The sequence below is a fragment of the Ammospiza caudacuta genome, chromosome 3 (assembly GCF_027887145.1).
Source record: "Ammospiza caudacuta isolate bAmmCau1 chromosome 3, bAmmCau1.pri, whole genome shotgun sequence".
In the NCBI taxonomy this organism is placed as follows: domain Eukaryota; kingdom Metazoa; phylum Chordata; class Aves; order Passeriformes; family Passerellidae; genus Ammospiza; species Ammospiza caudacuta.
The window spans coordinates 112,330,005-112,344,389 of record NC_080595.1 but is presented as its reverse complement, the minus strand read 5'-3'; the positions used below and the strand labels follow the sequence as shown (position 1 = coordinate 112,344,389).

At 43.5% G+C, this 14,385-nt stretch overlaps 1 protein-coding gene across 1 annotated transcript; it reads right to left on the bottom strand.

Moving 5' to 3' along the window:
* Positions 1 to 77: 77 nt before the first annotated feature.
* On the bottom strand, positions 78 to 13,826 carry ENPP5 (ectonucleotide pyrophosphatase/phosphodiesterase family member 5). The gene is made up of 4 exons (XM_058801475.1): positions 13,600 to 13,826; positions 10,887 to 11,756; positions 7,648 to 7,824; positions 78 to 6,327 (listed from the first exon to the last, which is right to left on the bottom strand). The coding sequence occupies exons 2-4, from the start codon at positions 11,749 to 11,751 to the stop codon at positions 5,957 to 5,959; spliced, it is 1,413 nt and encodes a 470-aa protein (XP_058657458.1). The 5' UTR covers positions 11,752 to 11,756; positions 13,600 to 13,826; the 3' UTR covers positions 78 to 5,956.
* Positions 13,827 to 14,385: the final 559 nt, after the last annotated feature.

Here is a 14,385-nt window from a genome sequence, read left to right as displayed (position 1 = left end):
AAAAAATAAACTTGAGTTTTACAAATGTGTGGAAGTTTTAGTAATGTGTGTCTTCCTCTCTAGGGATTCCATTGTACTTGATTAAAAACACAATCCAAAACCTAACCACTTGTGCTTTTTTTTTTTTTTTTTTTTATAACTACTAATTATTACTTACTAATGCTTTACTCTGAATTAATCTGAACTTGAAAGAATTCAGATTAATTGAAAAAGGCTCAGGCCCCTTGAAAAATCTGTGCTGTTACTGACAGGGTATTGGATTTTAGCCTGTTGATATTCTAGAGCAGTAGCTGGACTGAATACAGAGTCACTTCCTCATTCTGCCATATTTAAATAAATTAATTACATGCACCAAGAGGTCAGGTTAATGAGTAGCTACAAAGGGAATGTGCTGCAGGGAATGTGTCTATGCCTAGAACCTAGGCTTAGATATGCTGTAAAAGGGAGGATGCTTGAATTCCTATGTTGGATAGTTTTGTTAGGTTCTGGTAATTCTGCTAATCCTGAGTGGGATCCCCAGAGGGTCAGTCAGAATAACTGGAGATGCTTTGCATCACATGTGTTTGGAAAGGCTTGACTGACTTTACCTTTCTGGCAAACATCCTGTCCTCCACCTGTGAGTTTGGGGTTCTTTTCTAGAAGCTAAAACTGATCAGGACAGTATTTTCTCCACTCTGTTCCGTCCCCCCAGCAGCTGTCACACAGAGTGGCTGATGTGCTCAGTTCCTCTGTGCACCCCCTCCCAGGCAGGTGGAAAAGCTACAGCAAGGCTTTGGTGACCAGAGCTGTAAATGCTGACTGGAGCAGGATGGCAGAACTCTGACCTGAAACAGGAATGTTGCTACAGCTGGGAAATCAAAGTCTAAATGCATTTCTCCTCCTGGCTCTAAGGCAGCCCCTTCTGATGGGAACTGCTACAGGCACTGAGCTGCTGTGACACCAGTGAGTGGCTGTGTCTGGTGGAAATCCTTATCACCCTCTTTTCCTTCTCCCTTTAGCAGGAAGATGAGAAAGTGCTACTGTGGAAAGGGTTTAAAGAGGAAATTTTAGTGTTAAGTAAGATAAACTATATTCCAGTTGCACTGTTGATTATTTTAATTTTCAAAGATGTGGTATGGTCTGTAAAGGTGCTGAGTGTTCTTCTGGCACAAAGGGTTTCACAGTAGCTCTTGTACATCCAGTTTCACACAGATAATGTAAAAATCTAGAAAAAATATCCTCCTGTCTTTAAGACATGCAATTGACTTATTTAAGGATGATTATTTTTAACAACAGAGCCCTAAACATGACAAAACATTTCCACTGCCTCATTCTGGTTTGTGTGAAGTATTTCTCATGAAAGCCAGTGGCTGATTTCCTTCTGGGCAGCCAGTTCAGAACAAGAACAGCAAAGCTGTGGCTTGTGCTTCCTCAAGGCTGTGATAAAGGGACAGTAGTTTGTGACAACATTTCATGACTTGCTAAATAGACACAGCTCAGCAATGGTCACACAGGGCAGGTTAATTCAAGCGAAGTTCCTAAGCCTTAGCTGGCTTTGCAGTTTAGAGGGGAATAGGGGACATTTAGTGACACTTCCAGCACTGAAAGCAGATGTTTCATTACATTGACTGCCTCCACACAGGGACACTCCACACTGGGTACAGCAGCCCTAAAACAAACCCCTCTGGGGTTCTGTGCTTTTTGGGCATCGGCATCACAGAAACAATTCCAGAATTGAGCTGATTGCACCTGACTACAGCTCTGAAACACTGCTTTCAGTAACTCCCTGCCTACACACTGCCTGTGAAAATAAACAAATAAACCAACCTTGTGTACCTCCAAGGACCAGACCACAGGGACAGATGTTTGCTGTAACATGCATGGTAGCATCTTTTATTGCAAAAAAACCCCCAGTAATAGAGGTTTGTTAATAGGATTCAGATAAGGATTTCATTATGGAAAGGCTGGTACCACTATTGAATTTATAATTTTCATGTGCTTGCAACAATTTTTGTAGTTTACTATCTAATAAATGCTATATCACCTTTACTGTAGGGCAAACATGCCATGAAAGGTTTAAACAGCAGCACAGATATGGCCAACACAGCATCCATGGCATTATTTAAGCAGGGAAGGAAATTGGGAAGTAAGCCTGTTAAATTTCCATTTTACAGAACAACAGGACCCAACCACCGCACATTTGTCCTTCTCCCACATGCAGGTCAAGATTCTGCTGTTCACACTTGTGACAGAGGTCAGGGGAGCAGGGGGGTTGAAATGAGCTGATCTTTAAGGTCCCCTCCAACCCAAAGTATTCTATGATAGTGTGAAAAGTCAGTTTGTGCAACATTTCATCTTATAACAGACTTGGCAGTTCTGGGTTAGTGGTTGGACTTTTCCAACCTAAGTGATTTAATGAATCTGATTTTTCTGCTTTTTTTTTTTTAATTTTGAGACTGCATTTCTTATAGCAGTACTACTGCAGCTCTTGACCAAGAAAGTCTGGAAGATTTTTTTTTTTTAGTAAAAGAAACTGGATTCCCACTATTGGTAAGCCATACCTGTTTTTTTCATATATGGCAGCGAGGTGGGAAACAAGAAGTCTGTTACATAAGAAGTGTGACCTAAAATTCCAAACTTCTATCACACTTCCAGTTATTTTTAACAAAGGCATACACTTTGCAGAGTCCAAAGGCATACACTTTGCAGAGATGCATACAAGTTGAAACCATTCTTCTCCAGTCATCTCCCCCCAGTTCAATTTTGTTTTCCAGAAGTGTTTTCAATGAAGCCAGCACTCCATGCTTGACAGCATTATAGCAAAGATGTATTTTAACTTCAGCATTTCCAAACAAGAAGAAACAAAGAAAACATTTGACATCTGTATGCTCCACAGGTCAGTAATAAACACATCATGCATCATTCTTGGTTTCCAAGTTTAAGTTAAGTTACAAGCAGTACACAGTGTACTCAAATTTCAATAAACTTGTTTGTACATCATAGAAAGTATCAGATACACAGAAACCAAATCCCACATCCCCCCATCCAAAAAGGTGTCTGAAAAAATGTCACATCAGAGAAAAAGTCACTGCTTTTCTCCAGTGGCATCATCTGTGCTTTCAATTTCATTAACTGATACCCAGTAACTTAAACCAGGGCAAATGTCCTAACAAGGAACTACCCAAGAGGTACCTGCAAATACACCTAAGAATAAAGGAAATGTTTGACCCTAATCTGAAATACCCAAATGCTACAAGATTCCTTTCATTTTTTTACAAAGTTTTATTTTGCCCTCCTCAAAGAAAGGCCTCACAGTGCAATACAGAACAATGACATCAACAATTCTCACATTTGTGTCCCCAGCCTATTCTGGCATTATTGTTACCAAACCCTTTGTTGGGGGAAACCTACTGCTCTGTCCTTGCTGCATATCTGGGCAGGTAGATCTAAGTCCCAAATGACTGATGAACACTGACAAACTTTGCCCCCTCCTTAAAATCAAGGGTCACTTTGGCTGATGATAGAACTACACTTGCCACAATTAAAGTGGGGCTTAAGGAAAAGCTCTGAGATTACAACCCAGTTATTGTTACATCTGCCATGATCACTGCTATGAAATTACTGCAATGAGAAGAATTTCTACTAAAGCAACATGGTCCAAAGCAGAAGCAAGAGGTGAGGGTTATGGCATTGTTATGACAATTGCCACTGTTATTGCCTTATCAAAGTCTGAAGATCTTCCTTTAAACACACAATACCATTGTGCTATAACTCATTTTTAAGCTGCAAATGGGCAAGAAAAGGTGGACTCAGTGCATCAGTTTGCTGTGTGCCATCCACTTTTTGGGAGGTGGGTAGGGAAGGGATCAGTAACAACTCAGAGGTTTGGGTTTTGTGCTCAGACTTCTCTGATCTCTGAAAACTGCTGTGAACATGTTACTGGTATTGTGGTTCAGCTGGAGCCCCTGCAGCACTCAGTTTTACCTGTGCCAGTAAATTCAATTTCAGGCACAGCTAAGGGCCAGCTGCACCAAGAATCAGCCCCACAGACCTTTTCCTTCAGTGTTTCCTTAAGAAAATGGCAATGCAGGAAAACAAGGCAGTTCACAGCACTGAGTCAGCTGGAGTTCACAGTATTATCACATACATCCCCCAAATCAAGGGCTGTCTTCCAGCAGAGCTGCATTTTTCCTGCCTTCCTAAAGCTACAATTACAGCTGAACTTTCAGCACAACTCTTAAATTGGGCTATTTCATTGCCTTCCCTCTGAAGCATTCCCTGCACCCAAATGTGGCCTCTGGAAATGCCCACATCTGTCTGCAGGACAGCTTGGTGCTAAGCAGGTGTCCCTGCCATCACAGATAACCACAACAGATCTTCATTAAGTCTGGAACTCAGCCCAGCAAGAGCAGTTTTGTACCCCAGCCCTCCCTTGCAGAACTGACTGTCGTGCCCTTGGTTTGGCAGAGCACATCCAAAGCCCAGGAGTTCCCATCCTTGCCCTCTGCTGGGGGCTGTGCATACAGACATAAACTGAATTAAAAATACTCAGTCTGCTACTTCTGCACTAATTTTGAAAGCTTCTTTCTCCTTCAGGCATCGTACTCAGCAACAAAATGCTGAGAAATACTCTGTCATCTCACAGGGAGAAGAGGAGAGCAATAGACAATAGACAACTTTTCTCACTTCAGAACGTTTTTCATACAAAATTTAGTCAGCAGATTCTCACCATTTAAGTGAGCTCACAAAAAACCTCACAGCTACACTAGCAAGAAGATTTATTGCCACACACAGTGAGAATATGTATCTTTGTTGACTCAGAATTATTATTTTTCCCTGACAGAGGTTTTCCTCTGGAAAATTAAACTCCAGTCTTACACCTTTTTTTTTTTTATTAATAAAGTGTGCTTTTTCAGATTTGAGAACATTTATGGCTTAAGATTTATCCAGCTGCCCCTTAAACTGCATGTGTAATCCTGATCATCCCATTCCAGGGCCTACCCAGACAGAGCAGATAAAACACAAGTCACAAGTCAAACTCAGAATCTCCAGTAGCAGACCAGGGACAAGCCTGATAACATTCTGAAACCAGCCTGAGCAACCTTGTTCCTTAACTTATTCACCTTCCTTAGTACCACAGAAATACAAAAGACTCCATTTGGATATACAGGTTTGGTGCTTGTACATGTCTTTATCCTGCCAGCTGCATGGAACTCCTACAAAATTTATTGCAGTGCACAGGAAATTTAAAAAAGTAAAGACCTACATTTACCTGAAATCATATCTAAAGTGGCAAAAACCTTTATTTACTTAAATAAATTTTTAAAACATTAAGCATCAAGCAGTTTAATGCTGATTGCTAAAGGCAATGCCATTTAAGATTTGTATTTTGGAGCTGCATTAAACACAGTAATTTGAAGAAATATATGTAACTCTAAACTTAGACACCTAGCACTGCATGACCTAGCTGAATAATCATGTTCTTTCCTGCAGGATTTAACCCACCAAGTTATCTGTAATGGTGATCTGTGCAAAAGCTTCCTTGGGCAGGGAAGGAAAATACTAACAAAGAAGTTTAGTACCATTCAGTGACTTGTTAAAATCAAAGAGACTCAAAAAAACCCTCAAAGAACAAAACAAAAAAGAGGGTGAGAAATGAAATCACCTTTAATAGTCTGTGAGGTGCACCCCAGTTGATGTTATTTCCCTAAAAATAGCCATAATAAGGTACTTGAGGTCTATTGTCACTACAGGTCTACACACACAGCTTCCCAGGTTTACCCCGGATATCTTCAAGCCCTGGGAGTTGGAGTGGCTGCAGTGTGAAACAGGAATGTGCTCTCTCTCCATCCCTGGTTGCAATGGATCAGCATCCATCTCCTTTCACTCCACATATTCATGCTAATCCCCCTCCATTGTTTATTTGCTTTGTATAGGCTTATTTTAAGCCGCAAAGAGGAAATAATCCCAGCTGTTATTAATCTTGCAGCAGTGGCTGGGCAGCTTCAGTGTGTCGGATTTGCATGGAATTTGCTTGGGCAAGGACAAAATGCTTAACAAAAACTGCAGTAAAAACAAAAACAAGCAAGCTGCCCAGGAAGACTCCTACCACAGTGGAGTAGGAATCTGCACCACGGCCTCCAGGAACTTTCTCAGCAAGTATATCCTCCACAGCACTGAAAGAACCATTGTTGGGCAGTGGGCTGATGGCCAGCAGGTGGCACAGTAAGGGGTACAAGTCTGTAGCATTCATGAATTGTTTGGTGGCATTCTTTCTGAAAGCAGGCCCAACTGCCAAAAAAATGGGATGCATTTCTGGTACAGTGTTGTCATATCCATGATTACCAACTAGAAATAAAAGATAGATAAAGGTCAATATTCCCAAGTTGCAGAACAGGCATTGAACATTTTCCTAGAATTAGTAGAATGTAGAAAAGGCACAGCATCCTTAGAGAGGGTTGTTTTGACAGCACAAATGTCTCCTAGCAAATACTAAATCTCAGAATTACAAAGAGAAAATACCTAAAAACCCACAACAGAGAGCACTGTTTAAGAAAGAGGGAGGAAAAAAGTGAGCTCATATGGCACTAACAGCACTGTCAATGGCACACTGTGTACACCCACACTTCCTTGATTTTCCTCAAGGAAAAAATACCAACTTTGCAACTGGTCCAGATCTCTTAGAGAAAAAACCAAACATGTAGAGTCAGACTGTCCATGTGATTCCAAGGAGACACTTTGAAATTTTGTCCAATTTTGTGCACCATCAACTCTTCAACAAGGAAGAACTCACTGGTGGATGTCCAGTACCCACTCCTGACAGGGGCATTAAAAACTGGGAAAATGTCAAACACACAGGCACAAGAAGGTGCTTTCAGCAGCTACTGAAAATCTTGTTCAGTCTTGCTGATAACACACTTCAGGTTCAGAACCAGCAGCAAAGTTCAAAAGGTTCTCAATTAGAAATGCAAGAACTGAGCATGTAACACCTGTATTTTAGGTTACCAAGAAGTTACAGTTCACTGCCTCCATGCTACCTATAATAAACCTCAAAACTGGAAGGCGAGGAGCTTCAAAGTGTGGGGGTTTTATTCCTCCAAATCACCTAGAATGCATTTTTTCCTCCAAGGCAAATGAAAATCACCAGTGTGCAGTAACACAATATCCAAAGACTCTTTGTAGCAATAGAATGAGATTACTCCAAGTGTAGTAGGATCCAGACAAGCTGAGAACATTCAGAAAATGTTCTTGTATCTTCCAACCCAACCCTTCTCCAGTAAATAACTAAAACATGATAAAACAACCCTATTCACTCTCTATTCAACATATTAAGTTGCAACTTTCCTTTTTAATCTCTCAGGAAGTGCTTGTTGGTTTGCTACATCCTGAAAGACCTCAAGTATGAGGCCACTAAAACACGTGTGATTGATCTTATCTCAGCAAGTTTCATGTTTAAAGAAACAGTAAGTGCAGATCCTCCTCCTCTAACAGTAGGTGCTTCCCATACCATCAGGAAAAAAAATTATAAATTTCCCACACTTTAGTTTTCCTTCCCAGCCTTAAAAAAAATAAAAAATGAACATTGGTTGCTGATGCTAGGAGATAAATACCACATAAGGTCCCTGCCTTGGAAGATACAGCAGAACACTATAAAGCCAGAATACTTACGTAGAAAACCATCAGTCTTGTTCTGGACAATTTCCCATCCTTTATCAGCCACTGCTAAGATGGGCTGGATTTTATGGTTGTGTTTGTAATGAAATCTATCTGGAATCTGCTCCTTTTTATACACAGTCATGTTGGGATGAGCGTTGGCCAAAGCTTCATATACTTCATCCAGTTTGCCTTCAAACAAACAAAAGAGACAAAAGACAAAAATTAAACATATCAGTATTTGCTGAACTCATCAGTAGTTCAAATACAGCTGAAAGAAGAGGGCAAAATGTACTTTCCCACAAGTGAATTGTAACTGTAAGAGACAACAGTGTGTGCACAGAAGTTCCTGTGAGAAACCCAGAGCCTCAGTCACAGTAAGATCCCCCTCAGCACCAGACTTCACAGCCTGTTCCCAAGCAATAACTGCCTTGCTAATTTTAGAAAAATCCCTCATTTCACAGTTATCAGAATGTAAGCTTCTCACAGGAATTAGTTAGGAAGCATTCAGTTGTCTCCTGGAAAAGGAACCAAACCTTCCTAGCTTTGTGCAATGCCTGAAAGCAAGAAGACACCTCCTAAACCTGTTTGTGAGGTAATGGCTGCATTCAGGCCAAATTCTGTCACCTAGCTGGCTGTGACAACAAGTGACACTTTTCATCTATTTTAAAGCAGTTTGTTGCTTTCCTTTATTATTCAGTAACAGCCACCATCATGAGCTACTCCTCTGCATTCCCAGTGCCTGCTCCTTTCCCTTCCCTAGTCACAGTGAGCACACACACTCAAGAGCTCTACTGACATTGAATAAATAGGCATTTCCCACCCCCAATTCTTTATTTGCTTACTTCCAGTTTCTGAGCTTGCCTTTCCAATAAAAGCCACTGAAGAGCCACAACCAGTTGGTCAAGCTGGCTGTTACACCAGTGCACAGAATGGAGGAACAGAACAAACAGCCAGGAACACAAAAGCAAGTGCAGGAATTGACATCTGACCAAATTTCTTCATTCCCTTCCTCCACTGAAGGCCAGATTGCTATTGAGAGCCATGGAGGGCACACAACAGACTCCTGTGACACCCCAAATCCTCAGCTCTGACTTGGGTGAGTATTTGTGTGACACATGCAGCTGAATGCACTGTGTGTCTGCAGGCCCCTTTCAGACTGCCATTCCAGTATCCATGGAGTTCTGAATGGATATCAGTGACAAAAATCTGGGACAAAGTGGCCAATGTTTCTAAAGAAACCATCTTCCTTTTCCCCCTCAGTTCCTAGAATCCAGTACAGAAATTCTGAAGGAATACACATTAATTTATATATTCTGAAGAAAACACATTATTGTTTCTTATGTCAAACTGGCACAAAAAAATCACTAAATTAAGAAACAAAACAAAGGTCAAGATGACACAGCAAAAGTGAAGGTATCAGTTACAGCCACAAGAAGAGGGGCTTTAATGCAGCATTTCTAGGACTATATTAGTAATAAAGTGAATTTTGCTCTGCCAGCTTTCTGTATGGGCTGGCAGGGAGGAGAAGCCCCAGATACAGCAAATTTGATTTTACCCCAATGATCTGAATTAATATATTTATATTAAATGCAAGAAAAAGGCCAGCATCACCAGCAGTGGTACAGCTTCTTTGTGAACATCTAGTTCTCCACACACACTAATGCACCAGCATGGCTAAATAATGGTTTTAATCCATCTCTTGGGGAAGCAATAGCCAAACAGTTAAAAGAAATTGCTGCATTTTTAAGCATTCAAACTCTTCCTCAATCTCACTAAGTTTTACCATTCCCTTGGTTTAAGAAAGACAACTGAATAGCAGGTGAAGAATCAGTGTTATGTACTTAAGCACATATTAGCTCATACCTGAACTGACAGTGACACTCATTGTTTTATAATAAAAATCACATCTGGTACCACTGAAGGAAAGAATTTTAGCTGTGCTCAAAACTAATTCTTGTTTATTGGTAGTGTAATAAATACCTGAATCTCTGGGCAAAATCAAATCCAAGCTGTTCCTGAAATCCACTGAAATGGCTTTTTTACTGTTCTGTCATCTAATTGCAGCAGAGATGCTGTTTCTTTTCAGCATTTAGCAGACAGGAGAATCAAGTTACACATCTTAAAGTTCTCCTTTACTGCATTAAGGAGATGTCAGCACTGAAGTTTACTTTTACAGCTTCTTTATTTGCCAATGAGAACATCTTGGGCAACCTCTGTGGGGATGAAGCTTCCAAACTTGGCTCTTTTATCCCCACAGAGAGAAACAGCACCCAGCTACAGGGCCTGACTGCTCAGACAGCAGAGACCTCAGTTTGGACATATTCACATTTGAATCTGGACTATTCTTCACGTTAAAAATGACAACACACATTTGTTCATGCTTTAATTAAGTGACTTACAGGTCACTTAATTCTGAAAATACTCTCCCTGCTTAGGCATTAAATACAGAGTACTATATATCCATTACTTATGCAAATGTTACAGAATTCTTAAAAAACACCTTTTCAGAAGGTCACCTTGAAATTCAGCTTCCAAATTAGCACTTTTTTGTGTGGGTAGGGGTGTTATTTTCCAGGTTTACACTTTTGCACCAAGTAGTTTAGAGTACTTGACCATCAAAATAAAAAGCAGATGCATTAGTGACACTAAACATACACCTGACACCTCAGCAACCCTTCAGTGACTGCAACCAGATTTCAGATTTTGATTCCAACATTGTTCTTGCCCACCTTTATCTAAATAAAAATGGTATAAATGTAACTGGCTGGCTGTTCAGCGTGATGGGGAAAAAACTCAGTGAACTACAATAGCTGGCAGCCAATCAAATAGCCAACAGAGGCTTTCTTTTTATCAAAGTTCCCCATCTGTTCTCAGTTTACTGTTTGAGTTAGAAATATAATTCTTCCACTATGGCTTCAGCATCTTGATGAAAGGCAAGATATGTAACATTCAGGTGTTATCTATCTAGAGCACCATTCAGCCTTGATAATGCCATTAGACTATCTTACTTCTCAAAAGGACTAAAGGATCCTTGGCAATATTAGCCAACAGCAAACAGATTTGCTCCCTTCTATTTTCTGAAAGTTCAGCCAGGCTTTTGGCAGAGCCCACAAAAAGAACAAAGGGGTCCTGCAAGTACTCCTTGTTCAAGGCTGATGTCCTACTGCCATCAGTGCTGCTACCACCAACTCAGTCTGTGAAGTTTGGGTACTCAAGCACCTCCTCAGGAAGGTTACTGCTGTAGCTCCTACCTTCTTTTGGCAAAATGGCAACTGCAGGGGAGTGGTCGATGACTGCATAGAGCTCTCTGCTCACGTACTGATCAAGCTCAATGAGCCTTTCTGAGGACGACTGTGACATTCCGTGATCACTCGTGACTATGACATTGATCACACCCCACAGCTTTGCTTTCTTCAGTTCAGAAATGAGATATCCCAGCTTTGTGTCAATGTCACGGATTACTGCTCCCATAAATGGGCTCTCTGGGCCCAGAAAGTGTCCAGACTCATCAGGCTGTTCCCAGTACAGGAGACCAAAGTTGATGGGGTCTTCTGATGTAAACCACTTGATGAGCTTTGCTACCCTGTCTTCAAAGGGAACAGATTCATTGTAGGGCATGTAATGTGTAGGCAAGACTCCATGTATCTTCACATCTGTTCCAGGCCACATAGCAGCACCAGATTTGTGTCCTTCCCTCTGGTTTGTCACCCATATTGGACTGGCCTCTTCCCAGAACTTGGAGTTGTGGGTGTTCATTTTGTTCAGGGAGAAGGTTTCGTTCAGGACAGGGTCATACATCTCGTTGGCCACGATGCCGTGGCTCTCAGCATAGAGCCCTGTCACCAGGGTGTAGTGGTTGGGGTAGGTCTTGGTGATGAACACGTTTGTCACCTGCCTGACGTGCACCCCGCTCTCCATGGCATGGTGGAAGTTGGGGGTGGGCACCCTGTAGATGTAATCCCAGCGAAAGCCATCAAAGGACACCAGCAGCACCCCGGGCTGCGCTGCCTGGAGACACGGCGCGCTCGGAACAGAGAGTAGGAAAATCCCCAGGACTTTCCAGTAACTGCTCATGGCTGTTCTGGAAGGCATCTGTCCCCTCCTCTGAGGCAACATGGCATCTGTTGAGCAGAGGCAGAAGTTGTCAAAGTTGTAACTTAGTTTTAACAATGAGTGGCTAAAATATTCCTTATGTATTTATATACTCTAAAATACATTTTACAAAAGCATGAAGTGACAGGACAAGGGGGAATGGCTTCAAACTGCCAGAAGGCAGGGTCAAATTAGATTTTAGGAAGAGATTATTTACTGTGAGGGGGGTGAGACCCTGGAACACATCCAGAGAAGCTGTGGCTGCCCCATCCATGGAAGTGCTCAAGGCCAGGCTGGACAGAGCTGTGAGCAACCTGGTCTGGTGGAAGGTGTCCCTGTCCATGCCAGGGACTTGGGACAAGATGACAATTAAGGTCCCTTCCAACACAAACCATTCTGTGATTCTAATTCTGATCATAAGACTCAAGGATTTTGACTCCTCCAAGCTATGACAGGCATTCCTCATCTAAGTCCTTATTATGTCCTTATCTGACACAATATGACACATAATTTCACTTTGTATTGGCTTGTGCTCCCTTGCCCCAGTTTCCTCCTGTTCTTCTCAAACAATTTCTCGTTTAAAACTCAGATAATTACTCAAAGCAAGATCCGTGTAAGAACCCTCACACAGAACTTCCCTGTCTGTAATTGACCTAAAATTTCATGCTAATATTTCTCACTTCTTGTTCAACAGCATCATTTAACCACAAGACCAGATATTGCTCAATCCAATCCTGCATATGGGTGGTATCAATTTCGTTACAGTTCCCTTTAGGTTCCCATTTTTCAGCAATCCTCTGGGACTCAATCACCTCTGAAATTCAGCTGAAAAACAGTGAATATGCAACCAATAAACCCATCTTAATACTCAGAGTACATAAATATCCTAGTGAATATAAGAAGTTATGGTATAACAAGCATCTGAATACCACTGCAACAATGGAATGGGATCTGTGGCCGCCCCATCTCTGGAATTGTCTGAGGCCAGGTTGCACAGGGCTTGGAACAACCTGGGCTCATGAAAGGTGTCCCTGTCCATGGCAGGGGGTTGGAATGAGATGAGCTTTAAGATCCCTTCCAACCCAACCTACTCTGTGATTATAGGATTCTGCAACTTGCAGGCAGTAAAATGTTACACCAAACTTGTGTGTCCCTCAAAATTGAAATCCAGGCCTTGAGTTCTGCTAAGAACAATCTGACATTCCAGAGAATGTCCTAATTTCCCTTTCAGCAAACAACACAGACCTAAAGGCTACGGATTACCTCAAATCCACCTGATGGGGGATTTCTTCCAGCTGAACCTGAAGGACGAAGGGACAAAACAATGTTGTGTTCATCAGAATCCCAGCTGCCAAATTAGACATAGCCCATAAATTCCCCTTCTGGGGAGGGACATGTATAGACTGAAGTGAAATCAAGTCTCTATTTCTGAATTTTACACTACTAATGAACTCATCATGATCTATAATTCTTTTATTCTAATTCCTTCACTGCATGCTCTCAATAAATAATAAATGACGGCTGGTTTGGGTTTTTTCCAAGGCCTTCTCATACTGCTCTTCTGCAGATACAGCCTAAGCACATCCCCTGACCCGGGTCTCTGCAGAGCTCGGCACCACAAAACTCTGGGGACCCGAGGGGCTCCGTGGGGACGAACCCACCGCACTGCCAAGGGCAGGAGCTGCCACACGGACACACGGACGGACAAGACAGACAGAGAAGCGCCCCGGGCCCCGCTCGGCGGCCGCCGGAGCCCAGCCCACGCGAATGCCGAGCCCAGGCCGCCATTCCCCACACGCAGCGCCCACACACCCACCAGCCCGGGCCGGAGGAGGCCGCGCACCCCCCGAGCCCCGGAGCCGCCGCCGTTACCTGAGGGGCCGCGGAGCAGCGGCTCCGGCCCGGCCCGGCCCCGTCCCGCCCGGGAGCGGCCCCGGCGCCGTCACTCAGAGCGTGCGGGGCGGAACGGCGCGGGGCGGGCCCGGCGGGAGGGGGACACGGAATTACGGAATTAATTGCGGAATTACGGAGGCACGGCGTCTTTTGGTTCGGGAGAGAGCTCTGAGAGCACAGATCCAGCCTGTGGCCGAGCACCACCGCGTCAGCTGAACCGCGGCCCTCAGGGCCGTGTCCAGTCTTTCCTTGAACGCCTCCACGGACGGTGACTCCACGGCCTTCCTCGGCAGCCTGTTCCAGTGCCGAATCATCATTTCTGTGAAGACATTGTTCCTAATGTCCAGCCGAAACCTCCTCTGACTCAGCTTGAGGCCGTGTCCTCTTGTCCTGTCCTTGTTCCCTGGGAGCAGAGCCCGATCCCCCCTGGCTGTCCCCTCCTGTCAGGAGCTGTGCAGAGCCGCAAGGTTCCCCCTGAGCCTCCTTTTCTCCAGGCTGAGCCCCTTTCCAGCTCCCTCAGCTGCTCCTCCTCAGACCTGGGCTCCAGAGCCTTCCCCAGCTCTGTTCCCTTCCCTGCACACGCTCCAGCCCCTCAATGTCCCTCTGGAAGTGAGGGGCCAGAACTGAACACAGCCCTGGAGGTCCCAGCTCAGGGGACAGTCACTGCCCTGGCCCTGCTGCCACATCGTGGCTGGTACAGCCCAGGTGCCTTTGGCCTTCTTGCCCACCTGGGCACAGCTGGGCCATGTCCAGCTGCTGTCCCCA

Coding starts and splice junctions, on each gene's coding strand:
- ENPP5 (XM_058801475.1), bottom strand. CDS start 11,751: ATGTTGCCTCAGAGGAGGGGACAGATGCCTTCCAGAACAGCCATGAGC. Junction 7,825..10,886: donor TGCCATTTTGCCAAAAGAAG/GTAGGAGCTACA, acceptor GTTTGTTTGAAG/GCAAACTGGATGAAGTATAT. Junction 6,328..7,647: donor CAAGACTGATGGTTTTCTAC/GTAAGTATTCTG, acceptor TTTTATTTCTAG/TTGGTAATCATGGATATGAC.